The sequence below is a fragment of the Lolium rigidum genome, chromosome 3 (assembly GCF_022539505.1).
Source record: "Lolium rigidum isolate FL_2022 chromosome 3, APGP_CSIRO_Lrig_0.1, whole genome shotgun sequence".
NCBI lineage: Eukaryota > Viridiplantae > Streptophyta > Magnoliopsida > Poales > Poaceae > Lolium > Lolium rigidum.
This window is the reverse complement of record NC_061510.1, coordinates 243,070,915-243,086,548: the sequence shown is the minus strand read 5'-3', so window position 1 is coordinate 243,086,548 and position 15,634 is coordinate 243,070,915. Positions and strand designations below refer to the sequence as shown.

General features: G+C 49.1%; 2 protein-coding genes across 3 annotated transcripts; both read left to right on the top strand.

Annotated features, from left to right (window-relative positions):
• Window positions 1-1,687: 1,687 nt before the first annotated feature.
• Window positions 1,688-7,950, top strand: LOC124699228 (glutamine--fructose-6-phosphate aminotransferase [isomerizing] 1-like). Of its 2 annotated transcripts, none has more exons than XM_047231565.1 (12): window positions 1,688-1,949; window positions 2,374-2,546; window positions 3,000-3,111; window positions 3,984-4,120; window positions 4,770-4,931; window positions 5,263-5,584; window positions 5,697-5,947; window positions 6,034-6,152; window positions 6,250-6,350; window positions 7,069-7,213; window positions 7,308-7,476; window positions 7,593-7,950. In XM_047231565.1, exons 1-12 carry the CDS (start codon window positions 1,709-1,711, stop codon window positions 7,674-7,676), a joined length of 2,016 nt encoding a protein of 671 aa, XP_047087521.1. In that variant the 5' UTR covers window positions 1,688-1,708; the 3' UTR covers window positions 7,677-7,950. The 2 variants fall into 2 exon arrangements, with proteins under 2 accessions (XP_047087521.1, XP_047087520.1); XM_047231564.1 differs by having other exon boundaries at window positions 3,981-4,120; window positions 6,034-6,151; window positions 6,243-6,350; window positions 7,593-7,949.
• Window positions 7,951-9,950: 2,000 nt separating this feature from the next.
• On the top strand, window positions 9,951-13,583 carry LOC124696287 (putative receptor protein kinase ZmPK1). Its single transcript, XM_047229026.1, has 3 exons — window positions 9,951-10,013; window positions 10,110-10,227; window positions 11,017-13,583. The coding sequence occupies exons 1-3, from the start codon at window positions 9,951-9,953 to the stop codon at window positions 13,581-13,583; spliced, it is 2,748 nt and encodes a 915-aa protein (XP_047084982.1).
• The last annotated feature ends 2,051 nt before the right edge of the window (window positions 13,584-15,634 follow it).

Sequence of the window (15,634 nt, the reverse complement as noted above, 5' to 3'; positions counted from 1 at the left end):
ATCTGCAGAAATACACTTTACCTCCTTCACTCTTCGCATCAACCTCTACAATGCTACCCGGAGATCTCTTCTCAATCTCAGCTTTGAAGTTCCAGAGATTCTGAAAGCTCTCTCCCCATGTACCATATAATTTATCCATGGCCTTTTCTTTGGCCCTCCAAACAGTTTGATACCCGTAGTAACTTTGTACTCGTCTTTTAACCTTTTTTGGAGATCAGTAGCACCTATATTTGGTTCAGTCTGAAGTATTCCAATTGACTTTTCTACCACCCATGCTTGATCTCGCCATGCTTGAGACCACTTCAGTCGTTGATGAACAATTATGAGGCTTTACTATTTTGTTAACCTGCATGAAAACACAATATAATCTGTAAGTTGCATGTAACTTTATAAAATAGTTGCAACATACAACATAAAAGGTTGATGCTAGATGAGTTATTACCCTGACTGTTTTTCCATCTTCTGTTGTCCTAGCCGTTATTCTCCAACGACATATATTTCCTTTACAATGGCCTATAAATCGAGTAGTGTCACTATCCTGTATCTGAATGTCAAACTTGCCTCTAATAGCAAATGTTCTCAATAGCATCCTAAACTCTTCCATTGAAGTAAATAAGGAACCTTCCTCTATCACAGGATGCTCTTTGTCATACCAAAAGTGTTTCTCTTCGAGCATATGGTCGGGCACGGGGACAATTGCATCGAGCAAGTAAATGTTGGTCAATATCATCCATACCGACATTGATGTTTGCAATGGAAGCTTCGATCGCTGCTCCAGCTATAGCTCGTTGATGCCCGAATTTATCATCAATTCCAAGTATCAAGCACAAGTTCTCTTCTCGCTACGGGAACTTCAATTTCATTTTCATTCGCAGGTGCTATCTCAATTTGAGACCAATCGATGACTCTATCAACTGAACTACTTCCATCATTGGATCGGGAAATATTCAAAGTAGACAAGTCGGTAGTATCTGTCGTCGATGCCCTAGTCAAAAACAAAATAGCAATTCATTAGTTTATGCGGAAACATAAGTGAGCATTGAATGTAATATTATGCTACCGATATCGACATCTAATATCTAATATGCACACACAGGAACACATGCCAGCATGGTGCGATACAGAAACAAAGGCAAGATGAGGATCTTGGCAAGATGATGAGATTTCTAGTAATTCAATTATACTGCCATGCCATAGATCGTGGCTGCCACTCAAGGGAAATAGGGAAAATATTGATGGGAAGGAGGGAAGATCGAGAGAACAATGTGTTACATGGACCGTGGCTGTCCTTCATGATCGCTGATCATGGCTGCGCCACCGGTGGTCCGGCCGTTGCCGCCGGCGGTGATCCCACTCAGCTTCTCTGTTTCGCGGATCCTGTTTCTCCGCTGCTGCAAAAGGAACAACTGTAGAGGACGGTTTTGTTCTGTTTCAGGATTGATTTGGTTGACCAATCGATTGAGTGCAGATCTAATCCGTTAGGTGATCGTTCCAGCCACATACGTACAGTTACGGTATTTCACAAAGTATTTTGGAGTATAAAAATTTAATAGAGCTGTAAAGGGAGGTATAGGGCAAATTATAAAGGAATGAGTGTAATGTGTGGCAAATAGTAGAAGACAAAGTAATGTGTGGCAAATTATAAAGATCCAATGTAATGTCCCGTCGCACATTCCGGAAGGTTCTAGAAGGCCCGCCGTCGCCCGCGATGTGCGGGATCTTCGCCTACCTCAACTACTGCGTGCCGCGGGAGCGGCGGTACGTCCTCGAGGTCCTCCTCAACGGCCTCCGCCGCCTCGAGTACCGCGGCTACGACTCCTCCGGCATAGCCGTCGACGCGGACCTCCAGCCGCAACCGCCTGGTTCCGCGGCGGTGTACGCGGGGGCGTCTCCGATCGTGTTCCGCCAGGAGGGAAAGATCGAGAACCTCGTGCGATCCGTCTACTCTGGTCAGTACCGTCCAGTTCTGCCCCAGCAGCAATTCGTTTCAGTTTAGGTTGTTCCCCGGCCAGCGGCAGGATTTCTGACGCCCGTTTGGCCGGCGTTTCTAATCATATTTTGGGAGAAAAAAAACATGATTGCAGATGCCGTATACTAATTTTTGGGGTTTGCGACTAAAATCTCATAACTTGAATAATTCAAATGAGATTAATCCATTTGGGTCATATAGAGTAGCTTTTTGGGGGCTTTATCAATCCATGCCGCTTGTCAAACCATTATGCAATTCGGCGCTTATAATTCCTTCTCATTGCAATTTCCAAACCACTGTTTGCAAGTTCCATTCCATACCTCCGTTGGTAAAATTTGAATAGAAGCTAAAATTTACTCAACTACTCTAACTTTTGTCATGGGTTGTTTGTGTCTGATTTCCAGAGGTTGATGAGAAGGGTGTGAACCTGGATGCCGCATTTGCGGTTCACGCTGGAATCGCTCACACCAGGTGGGCCACTCACGGCGTGCCTGCCCCAAAGAACAGCCATCCCCAATCCTCTGGTGCTGGCGATGAGTTCTTGGTCGTCCACAATGGCATTATCACAAACTATGAGGTCTCCTTACCCTCTTCTTGGGATATTGAACATACAACTCTTTTGTGTAGTACCTGTTCCTTATTATCTTCAACTATGATGAACTTTTGCTAGTGGAAACATGTCGCTATGCTAAGTTGCTCCCTGTGTCAAAGTCTCATGTCCTGACTCCCTACACACCGGCTTTCTCCTTATCTCCCTTTGTGTATCAGTGTATGTATGTTTATAAGAATCAACTTTGTAATTTCACAGAATCTCCGGTCGTTTGCACCCTTTTTGAAGATCTTTTAACATAGTTGCAATACGTAATGTCAGATATCATGATATGATCATCTGTTTATCAAATATCTATGGCTCAACCATCAGAAAGTTTTATGCATGATGTGTAATTTCCCGACACTATCACGAGCGAATATGGCATCATATTATAACAAATGATATTTCTATTCTAACCCGATAATGGTGTGTGTTCAGGTTCTGAAAGAGACGCTAATTCGGCATGGGTTCATCTTTGAGTCTGATACCGACACTGAAGTCATTCCTAAGCTGGCAAAGTTTGTTTTTGACAAGGCTCGTGATGGAGAAGGTATTATGTTATATATATTCTGTAATAGTGTCGTCGTAGCAAATTCTAACAAGATATACCGCTCATGGATTACGAGTCTAACGACTAGTCTAGACTAGTATCTATGAGTCCTAACTTGACTGTCGACTAGCTTCTTCGACTTGACTAATTCGAAGAGTGGAGCGGTCAAGCGACTAGTTGTGGACTAGTCTAGACTAGTCGTGGTATTTGAGTCGATCGACTCAATTCAGGGTGGACTACTGTCCAGAGGTGTCGGTGGAAATTAAGAATGAAATCCACAACTTCTTAAATACAAGGAAATTTAGAGCTATGGAGCAATATTTAGACGTGGAGGATGAAGCTGAAGTTCAAAGACATTGTTTCATCATCTAGACACGATAATTTGAGGCCTGTGCCATGAACTTATAGGTTCTACATTATTATGTTATGTAACTTGTGTTGAACTTATGTCAATTTAGTTACTAAATCTCCTATCTGGTTGAGTATTTTGTACTAGCTACTGCTGTTGTACATATCGACTATTCGATCAGTAGTATAGACTAGTCACGACTAGTCTATGAGTCGGTACCCCAACAACTCGGCTCGACTCCTTGACTTGTAATCCTTCATACAGCTTGATATTGATGTGGTTCATTTCTTCCCTAGTTTTAAGTTATTAATTTGGAGCGGTATACATGGCTAAAAAATTATTTGCCACCTAGGCACCATTATACTATTTGTGGTCACCAAGAAACTTCTTTGGCAACGTTACATGATTAATACTATAGTGCAAGAGCACTCATCATAGCATTAGAAAATAAATAGTTATCGACTGAACGAATCTGTATTAGCTAGTTAAGGAAGTTTTGAGATTTTGTTTATTTTCTCAGGAGATATGACATTTAGCCAAGTTGTTATGGAGGTCATGAGGCAGCTTGAAGGAGCCTATGCACTTATCTTTAAGAGTCCACACTATCCCAATGAGCTGGTCGCATGCAAACGAGGCAGCACACTGATTCTTGGTGTTAATGTAGGAAAATAACATCCTTGTATCTTTCTTTTTTAGCTATTAGATATATTTAACTCAAGAAAACATATTGCTGAATTCTCAGTACAAAATTAATTTAAAATTCAGTTTTGAGATCTTTCTTTCATCCCACTTGCTTTGTTCTGAAAACTGGTTGTTTTGTTTTGTGCACGATTAGATGGTATGCTTTGTTAGAAGTTAATAAACCCTTTGACATTTGAAGTAGACATATCATGTGTAGCTACCTACATTTTGTTCTACACTTGTATTGGTACCATGCTCGTCGCTTCCTGCTGAGTAGAAAATGGTCAGCACTGATGCAGTGTACAATTTTATTTTTTCATGGCATATAATCTATGATTTTTCTTTTTTTCCTTGAACTCATCACAAGGTCCGCAGTCAAATACTTGATGTGATAACTATTTTGTTTCACACAGTTCAGTATTTCAGGCATGTTAAACCGCGCAGTAGATTGGTAACTGTGTAGTAGATTGATTACAACATACAATTAACTATCCTATATAATCATTTTTAGAAATGTTGTGCCTTTCTGTAATTGGTTATTGCAGTCTTGTAGATCGCATAATTCCCCTGCTTCTGTGCTTGACTTCCTATGTTATACAAATGATGACTATTATCTTTCTATGATCAGGAAGTAAGTGGTCAAAACTGTGGGAAGTCATTCAACAATGTCAAATCCCTGGCAGCAAATGGAAACCCCAGAGAATTCTTCTTCTCCAGTGATTTATGTGCTATTGTAGAGCATACCAAAAACTATTTAGCTATTGAAGACAATGAAATTTTTCATATTCAGGTACTCTTTCTTTACTTGAGTGCTTCATCTGCTAGTCTGCCGGTGTTTCCTTTTTTATATTTCCCTCTATATTTAATTATTATGGTTTTAGAACATCCTTTTCTTCCGGACCACAGTTTATCTAATCTTCATCAGTTCTTTACTCACCTGCTACCATGATGTCTGAGAAATGTAACTCACTACCTTAATCTGTTGTATTTTCGCACCCTTCTTCTTTCCAATGAATGAAAAAGGGATGACCAAAACTCACTATGTGCAGCAATTCTTTTGTTTCTTCCACGACCCTTGTACTTGACATATTACCCATGCTTTAAGATTGTGTACACTACAGGATGGTAGTGTGTCTATCCTTAAGTTTGACCGGGAAAAAGAGAAGCCAGCATCTGTGCAACGAGCATTGTCTGTTCTTGAAATGGAAGTTGAGCAAATAAAGAAAGGAAGCTATGACCACTTCATGCAAAAAGAAATCCATGAACAGCCGCATTCACTCACAACAACGATGAGGGGTAGACTGAAGAATAGTGGGGTTATTTTAGGTGGGCTGAAAGAACATCTCAAAACAATTAGGCGGAGTAGAAGAGTAATCTTTATTGGGTGTGGTACTAGTTATAATGCCGCCTTAGCTGCACGACCTTTGGTGGAAGAACTTACTGGTAAGTCGAATCAGGCTGTCCAGTTGTATTGTCATGATATGGAAAAGTTTGATATCATGAGCACAATAAGCATTTAGCAGGTTGTCTTTTCAATTTTACCTTTCCACCACAGGTATTCCTGTTACTATGGAGGTTGCAAGTGACTTGCTTGACAGACAAGGCCCCATCTACAGAGAGGACACTGCAGTTTTTGTGAGCCAGTCAGGGGAGACAGCAGACACCCTCCTAGCTCTTGAATACGCACTAGAAAATGGGGCACTTTGTGTCGGCATAACAAATACCGTCGGAAGCACGCTATCAAGAAGAACACATTGTGGAATTCATATCAATGCTGGTTGTGAGATTGGTGTTGCCAGCACGAAGGTAGGTCTCAAGACATTTTCATGTTGTAATACTTTTCCAAATTTAAGCCATCGTTTCCTAACAGTCAGAATCTTGCAATCTTGCAGGCTTATACAAGTCAAATAGTAGTTATGGTGATGATGGCAATGGCTATTGGGTCCAACCAGTTATCAACTCAAACTAGAAGGGAATCTATCATCACTGGTCTTTCAAGTCTTCCAAGTATGTTGAATTGAATCAACAATGTACCACGTAGTCAAGCAAATTGCAGTTTATCGGACACCATTTGAAACACTGTTTATATCATTTTACGGCCATGCCAGTGAAGTTCTCAAACTTGATTCTGATATGAAGGAACTTGCATCTTCGCTGATTGACTCCGAATCACTCCTTGTTTTTGGAAGAGGATATTTTTCGAGAAAACGCAAAGGACCTTTGCGTTTCATTTCATTGAAAAGGTAGAAGTTATTTACATCCTCCTAGGAGGCAGAGTATGGTACAAACACATGAACATCAGTGTACATCCCAGGTTTGTGGCAGCACGACCCGTAGGCCCTGAGCCCCTGCCCTAGCCCAAGCCCTAAGCTCATCCTTGATGTTTTGCAGCAAGAGTTGCAGGGAAGGTTGAGCTCCGTCGAAGACGCAAGAGTTTCTGTGTTTCCAAATCATCCATGGGATCAGGAGAGTGGCGGATGCAAGCCCTTTGCGGAGGGGCGCTGGCGTGTCCTGTCTGGCGTGGTGCCACCAGTCTATGAGGCTGGGCTCGCCGTCAGGTGGTCTCGCCGTCATCCGCAGCCAGGCCAGGACCTCATGCCACGTCTGTCGGGTGAAGGGGCACTCCAGCATCAGGTGGTGCATCGACTCCGTCGCCTGATCGCAGAGGAGGCAACGTTGGTGGTGAGGGAGGCCATGACGGGCTAGGCGCTCCGCAGTCCAACATCTGTCCATGCTTGCCAGCCAATGGAAGAATTTGACTTTGGGTGGTGCCCATGTCTTCCAAACCAATTTCCAGGAGCAGCAAGTCGTCGATCCGTGGAAGGTGGCTAGGTAGCATGAGTTGGCCGTGTAGATGCCGGAGTCCGTCCACTTCCAGACCAGCTGGTCAGGTTGGTCGTTGAGCGCGGTGTCTTGGATCATGCGAGCCTTAGAGGGTGCTCTCAAAGTTAAGGAGGTCGCATTGATGCACAGCGAAGGCATGCTTGCTGGTGAGATGAAACACGGGCCACTAGCACTGGTGGATGAAAACCTTCCCATCGTTGTGATCGCAACACGCGACGCGTGCTTCAGGTAAGTGCTCTGAACATAGTTAGATCTATTTTTGTTTTCTGTGGAAAATTCTTGTCATCTGATAATGTTTTTCCTTCTCAACCTCCTCTTACAGCAAGCAAAAGTCAGTGATTCAGCAGCTCCTTTCTCGCAAGGGGCGACTGATCGTAATGTGCTCGACGGGGGACATATCCGCTGTCGTTCCTAGTGGATCCTGCAGAACGATTCAAGTTCCAGAGGTCCCCGACTGTCTCCAGCCAGTGATCAACATAATTCCATTGCAGGTTTGTGCAGGCTTTTATTTGTTCTGTACCTAGAATATCCCAAAACCTCTATTGCACTTTGTGGCATTTATTTGATTTTCATTTAACGATTAGTTCTTCTAATTTTCTTGATTCAGTTGCTGGCATACCATCTTACTGTTCTTCGCGGATTCGATGTTGACCAACCAAGGAATCTGGCCAAGAGCGTGACTACACAGTAATCATAGAATTTTCATTAAAACAGAACCACATGCACACAAAAATTAAGAGTACTTACATACACATGCAGACACAAAGTAAAAGAAATCATAATCCCCGGAGAAAGAAAAGAAAAAGAAGGAAGTATACGCCTCAGGGCTGTCTAGGGCGCTAGCTGCCAAGCTATTGTTTCACATTGTTACCGCGGTGCAATTTATTTTTCTGGATAATTAAGCAAGATGCTTGATAGCTTCACAACATGTCGATTGGTCAACTGTTTGTGTAATGTACATGTATATATATGCTATTTTTTTAAACGAAGCCTAAAGTTTTGCCTTATCGATTAATTAAGAAGAAAATTAATTAGCAAAAAACAGGGTTAAAACCATACAACAAGGCTAAAACCTAACACCACAGGGCCACACCCACTCTAGATCCAAGAACAATATGACAGCAACAACTCCCGTCAATAACGAGGCAAATGCAACCAAAGTTGCCAACCGCACAAACAGTGACCCGCTGCGCCGAACTAGCCTGTTTTCCAACATTGTGGAAGAGAAGACGCCGCAACCGCTATGAGAGGAGCAGACACGGGCCGCTTCTGCAAAGATGAAGAGGCCGGCCTTTCACAAGATCTGGCACCAAAAGCGACACAAGACGTGCCGACGACCAACACCAAGAGCAACCTAGTCGCCCGCACGACACAAGATCAAGTACTCTCGATGATGCAGAAAGTCCAACTACATGTTGCTATTTGCAAGTGATGATGATCCATTGACTCACTGCGATTTTGCAAGTTGTCTCAAAGTCAAACTACATGTTGCTTTTCCATTGGCTGACGTGCAGAGTCTGCAGGGCAACTCGACCACCTGTATATATTGTAAGTAGTATCAGAGCATCCCCCGTTGGGGCTCCCGGGACGAAATCCGGCGCTATTTAGCGCCGGATTGGATGAAATTTTGGTCTGGGGAGCGTCGAAGTTCTAGGGGCTCCCCGCGACGAAATCTGGCGCTATTTAGCGCCGGATTGGATGAAACTTTGGGCTGGGGAGCGCCGAAGTTCCAGCCGTCTCCCCGGTAGGCACACCCGGGGTTCGCCTTTTTTAAAGAAAAACGTCATTGGATGACAAATTTCATGCATAATTCGGCGAATTTGACCACTTTTGCCAAGATTTGGCTTATTTTTACAAATAAATGTTATAGTTTAACAAAACAAGACAAGTTTTCAAATAAATCAAATGGAAACTAGTTGGTGTTGCCTCGAAGCGTCCATAAGTGCTCCACCAGATCATCCTGCAGCTGTTGATGCTTTGTGGAGTCTCGAATCTCCTGACGCATAGCGATTAACGCAACCCACGATGCCGACACCTGGTGGTTAGGCTATGCAAGAGGGCCCTCTCTGTCATATGGTGCAGCTTGTCCGCTCAGAGGGACCGGATGCTTCCGCTCATCCTCGAGAATCATGTTGTGTAAGCACACACAACAGTTCATCACCTCCCACAGCTGATCTTTCAACCAAGTCAAAGCGGGGAACCGAACTACAACAAATCTCTGCTGCAGGACACCAAATGCACGCTCGACATCCTTTCGGCAAGCTTCTTGTTCCTTGGCAAATTGTTGCTCCTTCCGAAGGCCGGGGTTTGAGATAGTCTTCACAAATGTTGCCCACTTTGGATAGATATCGTCTGCAAGATGGTATCCCTTGTTGTACTGCCGGCCATTGTTCACAAAGTTAACCGGGGGAGCATGACCCTCAATAAGCTTGGAGAAGACCGACGAGCACTGCAAAACGTTGATGTCGTTGTTGGATCCCGGCATACCAGAGAAGGAGTGCCAAATCCAGAGATCATGGGTAGCCACTGCCTCAAGTATCACAGTGCAGCCTTTTTTGTGACCCTTGTACATTCCCTGCCAGGCAAACAAACAGTTCTTCCATTTCCAATGCATGCAGTCAATGCTTCCAAGCATCCCTGGAAATCCTCGAGCTTCATTGATAGCGAGGATCTTAGCAGTGTCTTCGACAGTTGGTGATCTCAAGTAGAAGTCCCCGAACACTGCTATCACCGCCCTGCAGAACCGGTAGAAACAATCAAGGGCGGTGGATTCCGCCATCCGAAGATAGTCATCTGTAGAATCACCAGGAGCTCCATATGCCAGCATCCGCATAGCCACCATGCACTTTTGGAGGGCGGAAAACCTTGCCATGCCGGTGCAATCCAACTTGCATCTGAAATAGGAGTCGTAGTCTCGAAGGGCATACACAATTTTTGGGAAGAGCTTCCGGCTCCTCCTGAAACGATGCCTGAAAGCAGCCTCACCGTGCAATGGATCGTCGACGAAGTAGTCAGCGTAGAGCATGCAGTACCCCTCCATTCGTTGCCTCGGCTTGCACTTCCGGCGACCTGGTGTCGACCCACCACGGCGACCAATGACAGACTAGGTGTACAAACCGGACAGGAAAGCGAGGATGAGCAGGTGCTCCTCGTCTTAGCCGGCGGCAGCCGTTTCTTCTTCAAGAAGCTCGGTGAACATCTGCTCCTCCTCCTCCTCCTCGTCGGAGTCCATGTCCTGCCAGGCAGTTGGACGAACACCTGCCGGGCGTGTCGACGAGGAGCGACGCGAGGGAGCTGCCCGGCGACGGAAAATAGGCAGAGAGTACGACGGGCGGCGGAATATAGGCTGCTAGGTGGAGGAACGGCGGAGTTGGGGCTACCCGCCGGCGGATTGGCGAGGGGTGGTGCCGGCGGCGAGAGAGCAAAGGGAGGGAAGGAGGGATTTTCCTCGACAAAGTGGTGGGGTTCATCTGTTCTCTCGCCGACAGATCGGGCCCGTCCCCGCTTTTCTCTCGTCCGGAGTCCCCGAGCGCTCCCCGGAGGGCCGGGGATGGCCTGGGCTCTCCGGGCGGATGAAAGGCCTAATCTGGACGAAATCGAGGAGCCGTGGGTGCGACTGGGCCGTTTTCGTCCATCCGGATGATAAAAAAGCGTTTTGGAGGCCTCGTCGGGGAGACGGCCGGAGATGCTCTAATATGGTCTTCCTACAGTGAGATTATGTATAAGCATTTGGGTAGAAGTCAGTCAACGATACATATCATCAAACCAAGAGCTGGCTCAAATTAACTTTTGCTAATCTAAGAGACAAGTTGTGTGAAAAGACAATCTTTTCTCGTCAGGTTCAGAGTTTCCAGAGTTCAGATTCAACTAACCAAACACACTCATCGCGATGCAAATACAATAATCAGATCACTGCCACGATACCTTGAGTAAAGTGCTATGCTTAAGTACCAAGAAATTCCATCTCATCTTGGATCACACGCTTAATGAAGCAGTTGACTTGACCTGAGTACGCACTTACATACGAACAGTAATCTCCACCGTCCTGTCCAAATCACCAGGTGATGCCACGATGAGATCCATCATCATCCTAGTGCTCGTGATCACTGTCAGTTTCAGCTTGCTGCTTCCATGTCATCTCGCTGCCACAGCAGCGCGCCGTAGTGTGCTCCCCCGCGGTGCGTCGATCGCTGTCGAGGACCATGAGACCGACTTCCTAGGCTCGCCGGACGGCACGTTTAGATGTGGCTTCTACCTCGTGTCCCCGACGGTCTTCACCTTCTCCGTCTGGTTCGCGGGCGCCAAGGAAAGCGCCGTCGTTTGGACCGCCGACCGCTTGCGCCCCGTCCACAGCAAGGGCTCCCGCCTCACGCTCGACAAACACGGGGGCGCGCTCGTCCTCACCGACTACGACGGCGAGCCGGTCTGGAACTCCAGTTCGGCCGGCGCACCGGCGGCCTCGCGCGTCCGGCTCGACAACAGCGGTAACCTCGTCGTGGAGGATGCACACGGGAATCCGCTGTGGCAGAGCTTCGAATCCCCGACGGACACACTGCTCCCGAGGCAGCCGCTCACTGCCACGACACGCCTGGTGTCGCGCGCCGATGGCGGCAGCGACGGGCGGCTTCTTTCCTCCGGCTACTACAGCCTCGGGTTCAGCGACTACGCCATGCTCTCCCTCTTCTACGACAATGGCAACTTCTCCAGCATCTACTGGCCCAACCCCTACAACAACTACATCGACAACAAACGCAGGATCTACAACTTCTCCCGCGAGGCCGCCATGGACGCGCTGGGCCAGTTCTTCTCCAGCGACAACGCCAACTTCCAGACGGCGGACTTGGGCGCCGCCGGCATGAGGAGGAGGCTGACGCTGGACGCCGACGGCAACCTCAGGGCTTACAGCCTGCACGCGACCAAAGGGACGTGGGCCGTGTCGTGGATGGCGTTCGGTAACCCCTGCATCATCCACGGTGTGTGCGGTGCCAACGCGGTGTGCCTCTACGCGCCGGCGCCGTCCTGCGTCTGCGCCCCAGGCCACGAGCGCGCCGACCGGAGCGACTGGAGTAAAGGGTGCCTGCCGATGTTCCGGCAGCACGACTGCGCGACACCGACGAAGCTGATGGAGCTTCCGCATACCGACTTTTGGGGCTACGACCTCAGCGACGGCGAGAGAACGACGTTCGACGATTGCGCCAAGAGGTGCCGGGAGCGCTGCTCGTGCGTGGGGTTCCAGCACAAGGAGCACAGCAACATGGAGTGCTACCTCAAGAGCGTCCTCTTCAACGGCAGGACGTTCCCAGGCTTGCCGGGGACGGTGTACATCAAGGTCCCGGCCGACTTTGTCGTGCCGAAGATCCACGTCCACCAATGGCAAGAGCATGTACAGGGTCCGCTTCACTTCTTGGAGGATAACGTCACCGGCTGCACCAGCCCCCAAGGGCACCTCCTCCTCAACGTCTCTGCCTTGTCACAGGAGCACGGCCGCGATGCGGCGGCGAAGCCGGTGTGGCCATACCTGTACGGTTTCCTGTCTGCTATGTTCGTGGTCGAGGCCGTCGTGATAGGGCTCGGCTGCTGCTGCCTCTTCTCCAAGAAGGGGCTGTTCAGGCCGTCCTCTCCGGTGTACCCCATGGACGAAGGCTACAAGCTCATCCTCCTCACGAGCAGCTTCCAGCGGTACAGCTACGCGGCGATCAAGAAGGCCACGGCGAACTTCGCCGACGTGATCGGCCGCGGCGGTTCCGGCGTGGTGTACAAGGGCATCCTTGACGACGGCCGTGTCGTGGCCGTCAAGGCACTGACGACGAGCATCAGTCGCTGCCATGGCGAGGAGGAGTTCGAGGCGGAGCTGAGCCTGATCAGCCGGATCTACCACATGAACCTGGCGAGGATAGTCGGCTGCTGTTCCCAAGGCAAGCACCGCATCCTAGTCTCCGAGTTCATCGAGAACGGCTCGCTCGCCACCATGCTGTTCCCCGACGACAACGACGATCACGACGTCCTCGGGTGGAGCCAGCGGTTCCGGATCGCCGTCGGCGTGGCCAGGGGCCTGGCCTACCTGCACAGCGAGTGCCTCCAGTGGATCATCCACTGCGACATGAAGCCAGAGAACATCTTGCTGGACCGAGATCTGGAGCCTAAGATCACCGACTTTGGGCTCGCCAAACTTCTTGACCGCCGGCGCGACGGTTCTGGTTCTGGTGCTCGCACGGCCGGGCTGAACAACTCGAACCCGTCGCGTCGGATCAGGGGAACGAGGGGGTACATGGCGCCGGAGTGGGTGTCGAACCTCGACGTCAGCGACAAGGTGGACGTGTACAGTTTCGGCGTCGTGCTGCTGGAGCTAGTGAGAGGGGTCAGGGTGGCGGACGGCGGCGAAAATACGGATGTCAGGGCCGTCACGAAGGCTGCGCGCGAGAAGATGCGATCCGGCTGCGTGGAGGATCTCGTGGACGAACGGCTCGCCGGCGAGTTTAGCCGTTCGCAGGTGGAGGTGCTGCTTGGGACTGCCTTGTCGTGCTTGGAGGAGGAGAGGAGCCGGCGGCCGAGCATGAGCGCTGTGGTGCAGGCGCTCATCTCTGTTGAAGATGCGTGAGTGAGTCCAAAATTTGTGATCCACGTACTCTTCTGCTTAGAGCAGAGGTCTGGTAAATCTTGTCCGAACTTTCATAAATCTTGCTCATGCGAAACTGCACATCACTTGGCCTAAATTTGTAGTTTCTCTGTCAAAATGTACCTGCAATTTCTAGTTGGTAGGTTATGTTAAATTGAGTTTGGGATCAGAATGATTTGGTTGCTTATCTAGAGGCTCAGAAACAGAATGAATTGAGTTTGGGATCAAGTCTCAGTCGACATTCGCGAAGTTGCGTCGCCATTCCTCCTAATTGTGATGAAACACGATCACTTAGCTTCCGACAAGTGACAGCCAAGTTTGTCGACGGAGACACATGAAACAATTGATAGATTGAGACGCAAGCTAATCCCAGATTTGAAATGAACAAATAACTTGTGATATACACTTTTCATGATTTTTTTACTCGGTACATGAAATCTTACGTGCACGTCATTTGGATGAAATTTACCTTCACGTTGTCATGGAGTGAATAACCTAGTCAAAATTTATAAGCGCACAATTCATGGATTTGTTGAGGGCTTCTTATTCATAGGATAGAAAAAGGACACTGCTGAGGATCCTCCGGAGGATTATTTCCTCCCGAACCTCCGAGTCCTCCGTCCGACACGTGTCCTTTCAGGACCACCACCCCATGTGCAGCTCTCCTATTTTTCACGGAGGAAAAAGTGGAAAAAAACATCATGCAGACTGCAGAGGAATCACTTGGTCGCACCATCCTCCCGGCACACCAGAAACAAGTACGGTGACGAATCTCGCCGGCGATGCGGGAACTCCGGTGGGACGCATCGCTGACTCTCCTTGCAGCATATGCGCTTCCTCCTCGTAGCACCGCCTCCCACCGATGGAAGTGCCATCCTCCTCTTATGGCAGCACTGCCGGCAGCACCGCCACTCTGCTGGTCGCACCACCGCTCTTGCTTGCAGCATCGTTGTCGCCGTTGCCGCCGCTGGCAGCAGCCGCGCTTGGCCTTTGAAGCTCTGGTGGCGGGCCTTTGCAGCAGCCATGCTTGGCCTTTGCAGCTCCGCCGACGGACCTTTGCAGCACCGGCGGTGGGGATTTGCAGCTCCGCCGGCGGCCTTTGCAGCTCCGCCGCCGCCCTTTGCAACACCGGCGGCCCTTGCAGCTCCGCTGCCGCCCTTTGCAACATCGGAGGTGTGGATTTGTAGCTTCGCTGGCGGCCCTTTGCAGCTCTGCCGATGGGCCTTTGCAGCTCCGCCACCGCCCTTTGCAGCATCGGCGGTGGGGATTTGAAGATCCGCGGGCGGCCCTTTGCAGCTTCAACGTCGGACCTTTGCAGCATCGCCGGCCTGATCTTGTAGCGCCGCCGTGGCGCCGCCTCCCCGTGCAGCAGTTATGACCGCCGCTCGAGCAGCACCGGCGACATGGCCTTGCAGCACCGCCGTGGCGCCGCCTCCCACGACGCCCTGGCCACTACATCCTTATCGGCGGCCGGCATCGCAGTTGACCTCGTCGGGGGCCACGCGAGCAGGGGCGGTAGGAGGAGCAGGGGAGGGAGAAGGTAGGAGGTGCATGGGGAGTCACCGGACGAGGAGGGAAGGAGGGGCCGACGGTGGTTCCTATGGCTGAGCTCCCCGTGGTGTTGGAATTTGCTGCTCTCGTGAGGTAGAAGAAAGAGGTGGGAAAAATAAGTGGACGGGAGAGGAGATAAGGTTGATGGTGGGGCCCGGTTTGCTTCTGTGGTTCTGTTCCCGTGGCCTTCACAGGGACGCGTGGCGTGCGGTGAAGCCGGAGGCTGGGACGCGTTAAGCCTCCGGAGGAATCAAAGCATTTTCCATAGAAAAAAGTATAGAATATAAAAAGGTGTGACTATTTTCACAATCGACTGAGAACTACTCCCTCCGTCCCGTTTTAATTAACTCAACCGTAATTTTGCAAAAAAAAACCTGTTGTTTTTTACTCCCTACCCGCCCGCCCGCCCGCCCTTTTTTCGTCGGGATTCGTCGTTGGCTCCCCACCAAAGATCGCAGCGGCGGCCATCTACACGATTTTGA

What these genes read in the sequence shown, in the direction of transcription:
- LOC124696287 (XM_047229026.1), top strand. Translation starts at nt 9,951, where the DNA reads ATGCCTGAAAGCAGCCTCACCGTGCAATGGATCGTCGACGAAGTAGTC. An exon ending in TAGTCAGCGTAGAGCATGCA is followed by an intron (nt 10,014 to 10,109) that starts GTACCCCTCCAT and finishes CAAACCGGACAG; the next exon opens with GAAAGCGAGGATGAGCAGGT. An exon ending in CGGAGTCCATGTCCTGCCAG is followed by an intron (nt 10,228 to 11,016) that starts GCAGTTGGACGA and finishes ACATACGAACAG; the next exon opens with TAATCTCCACCGTCCTGTCC.
- LOC124699228 (XM_047231564.1), top strand. Translation starts at nt 1,709, where the DNA reads ATGTGCGGGATCTTCGCCTACCTCAACTACTGCGTGCCGCGGGAGCGG. An exon ending in TTTGGTGGAAGAACTTACTG is followed by an intron (nt 5,585 to 5,696) that starts GTAAGTCGAATC and finishes TTTCCACCACAG; the next exon opens with GTATTCCTGTTACTATGGAG. An exon ending in AGGATATTTTTCGAGAAAAC is followed by an intron (nt 6,351 to 7,068) that starts GCAAAGGACCTT and finishes GGATCATGCGAG; the next exon opens with CCTTAGAGGGTGCTCTCAAA.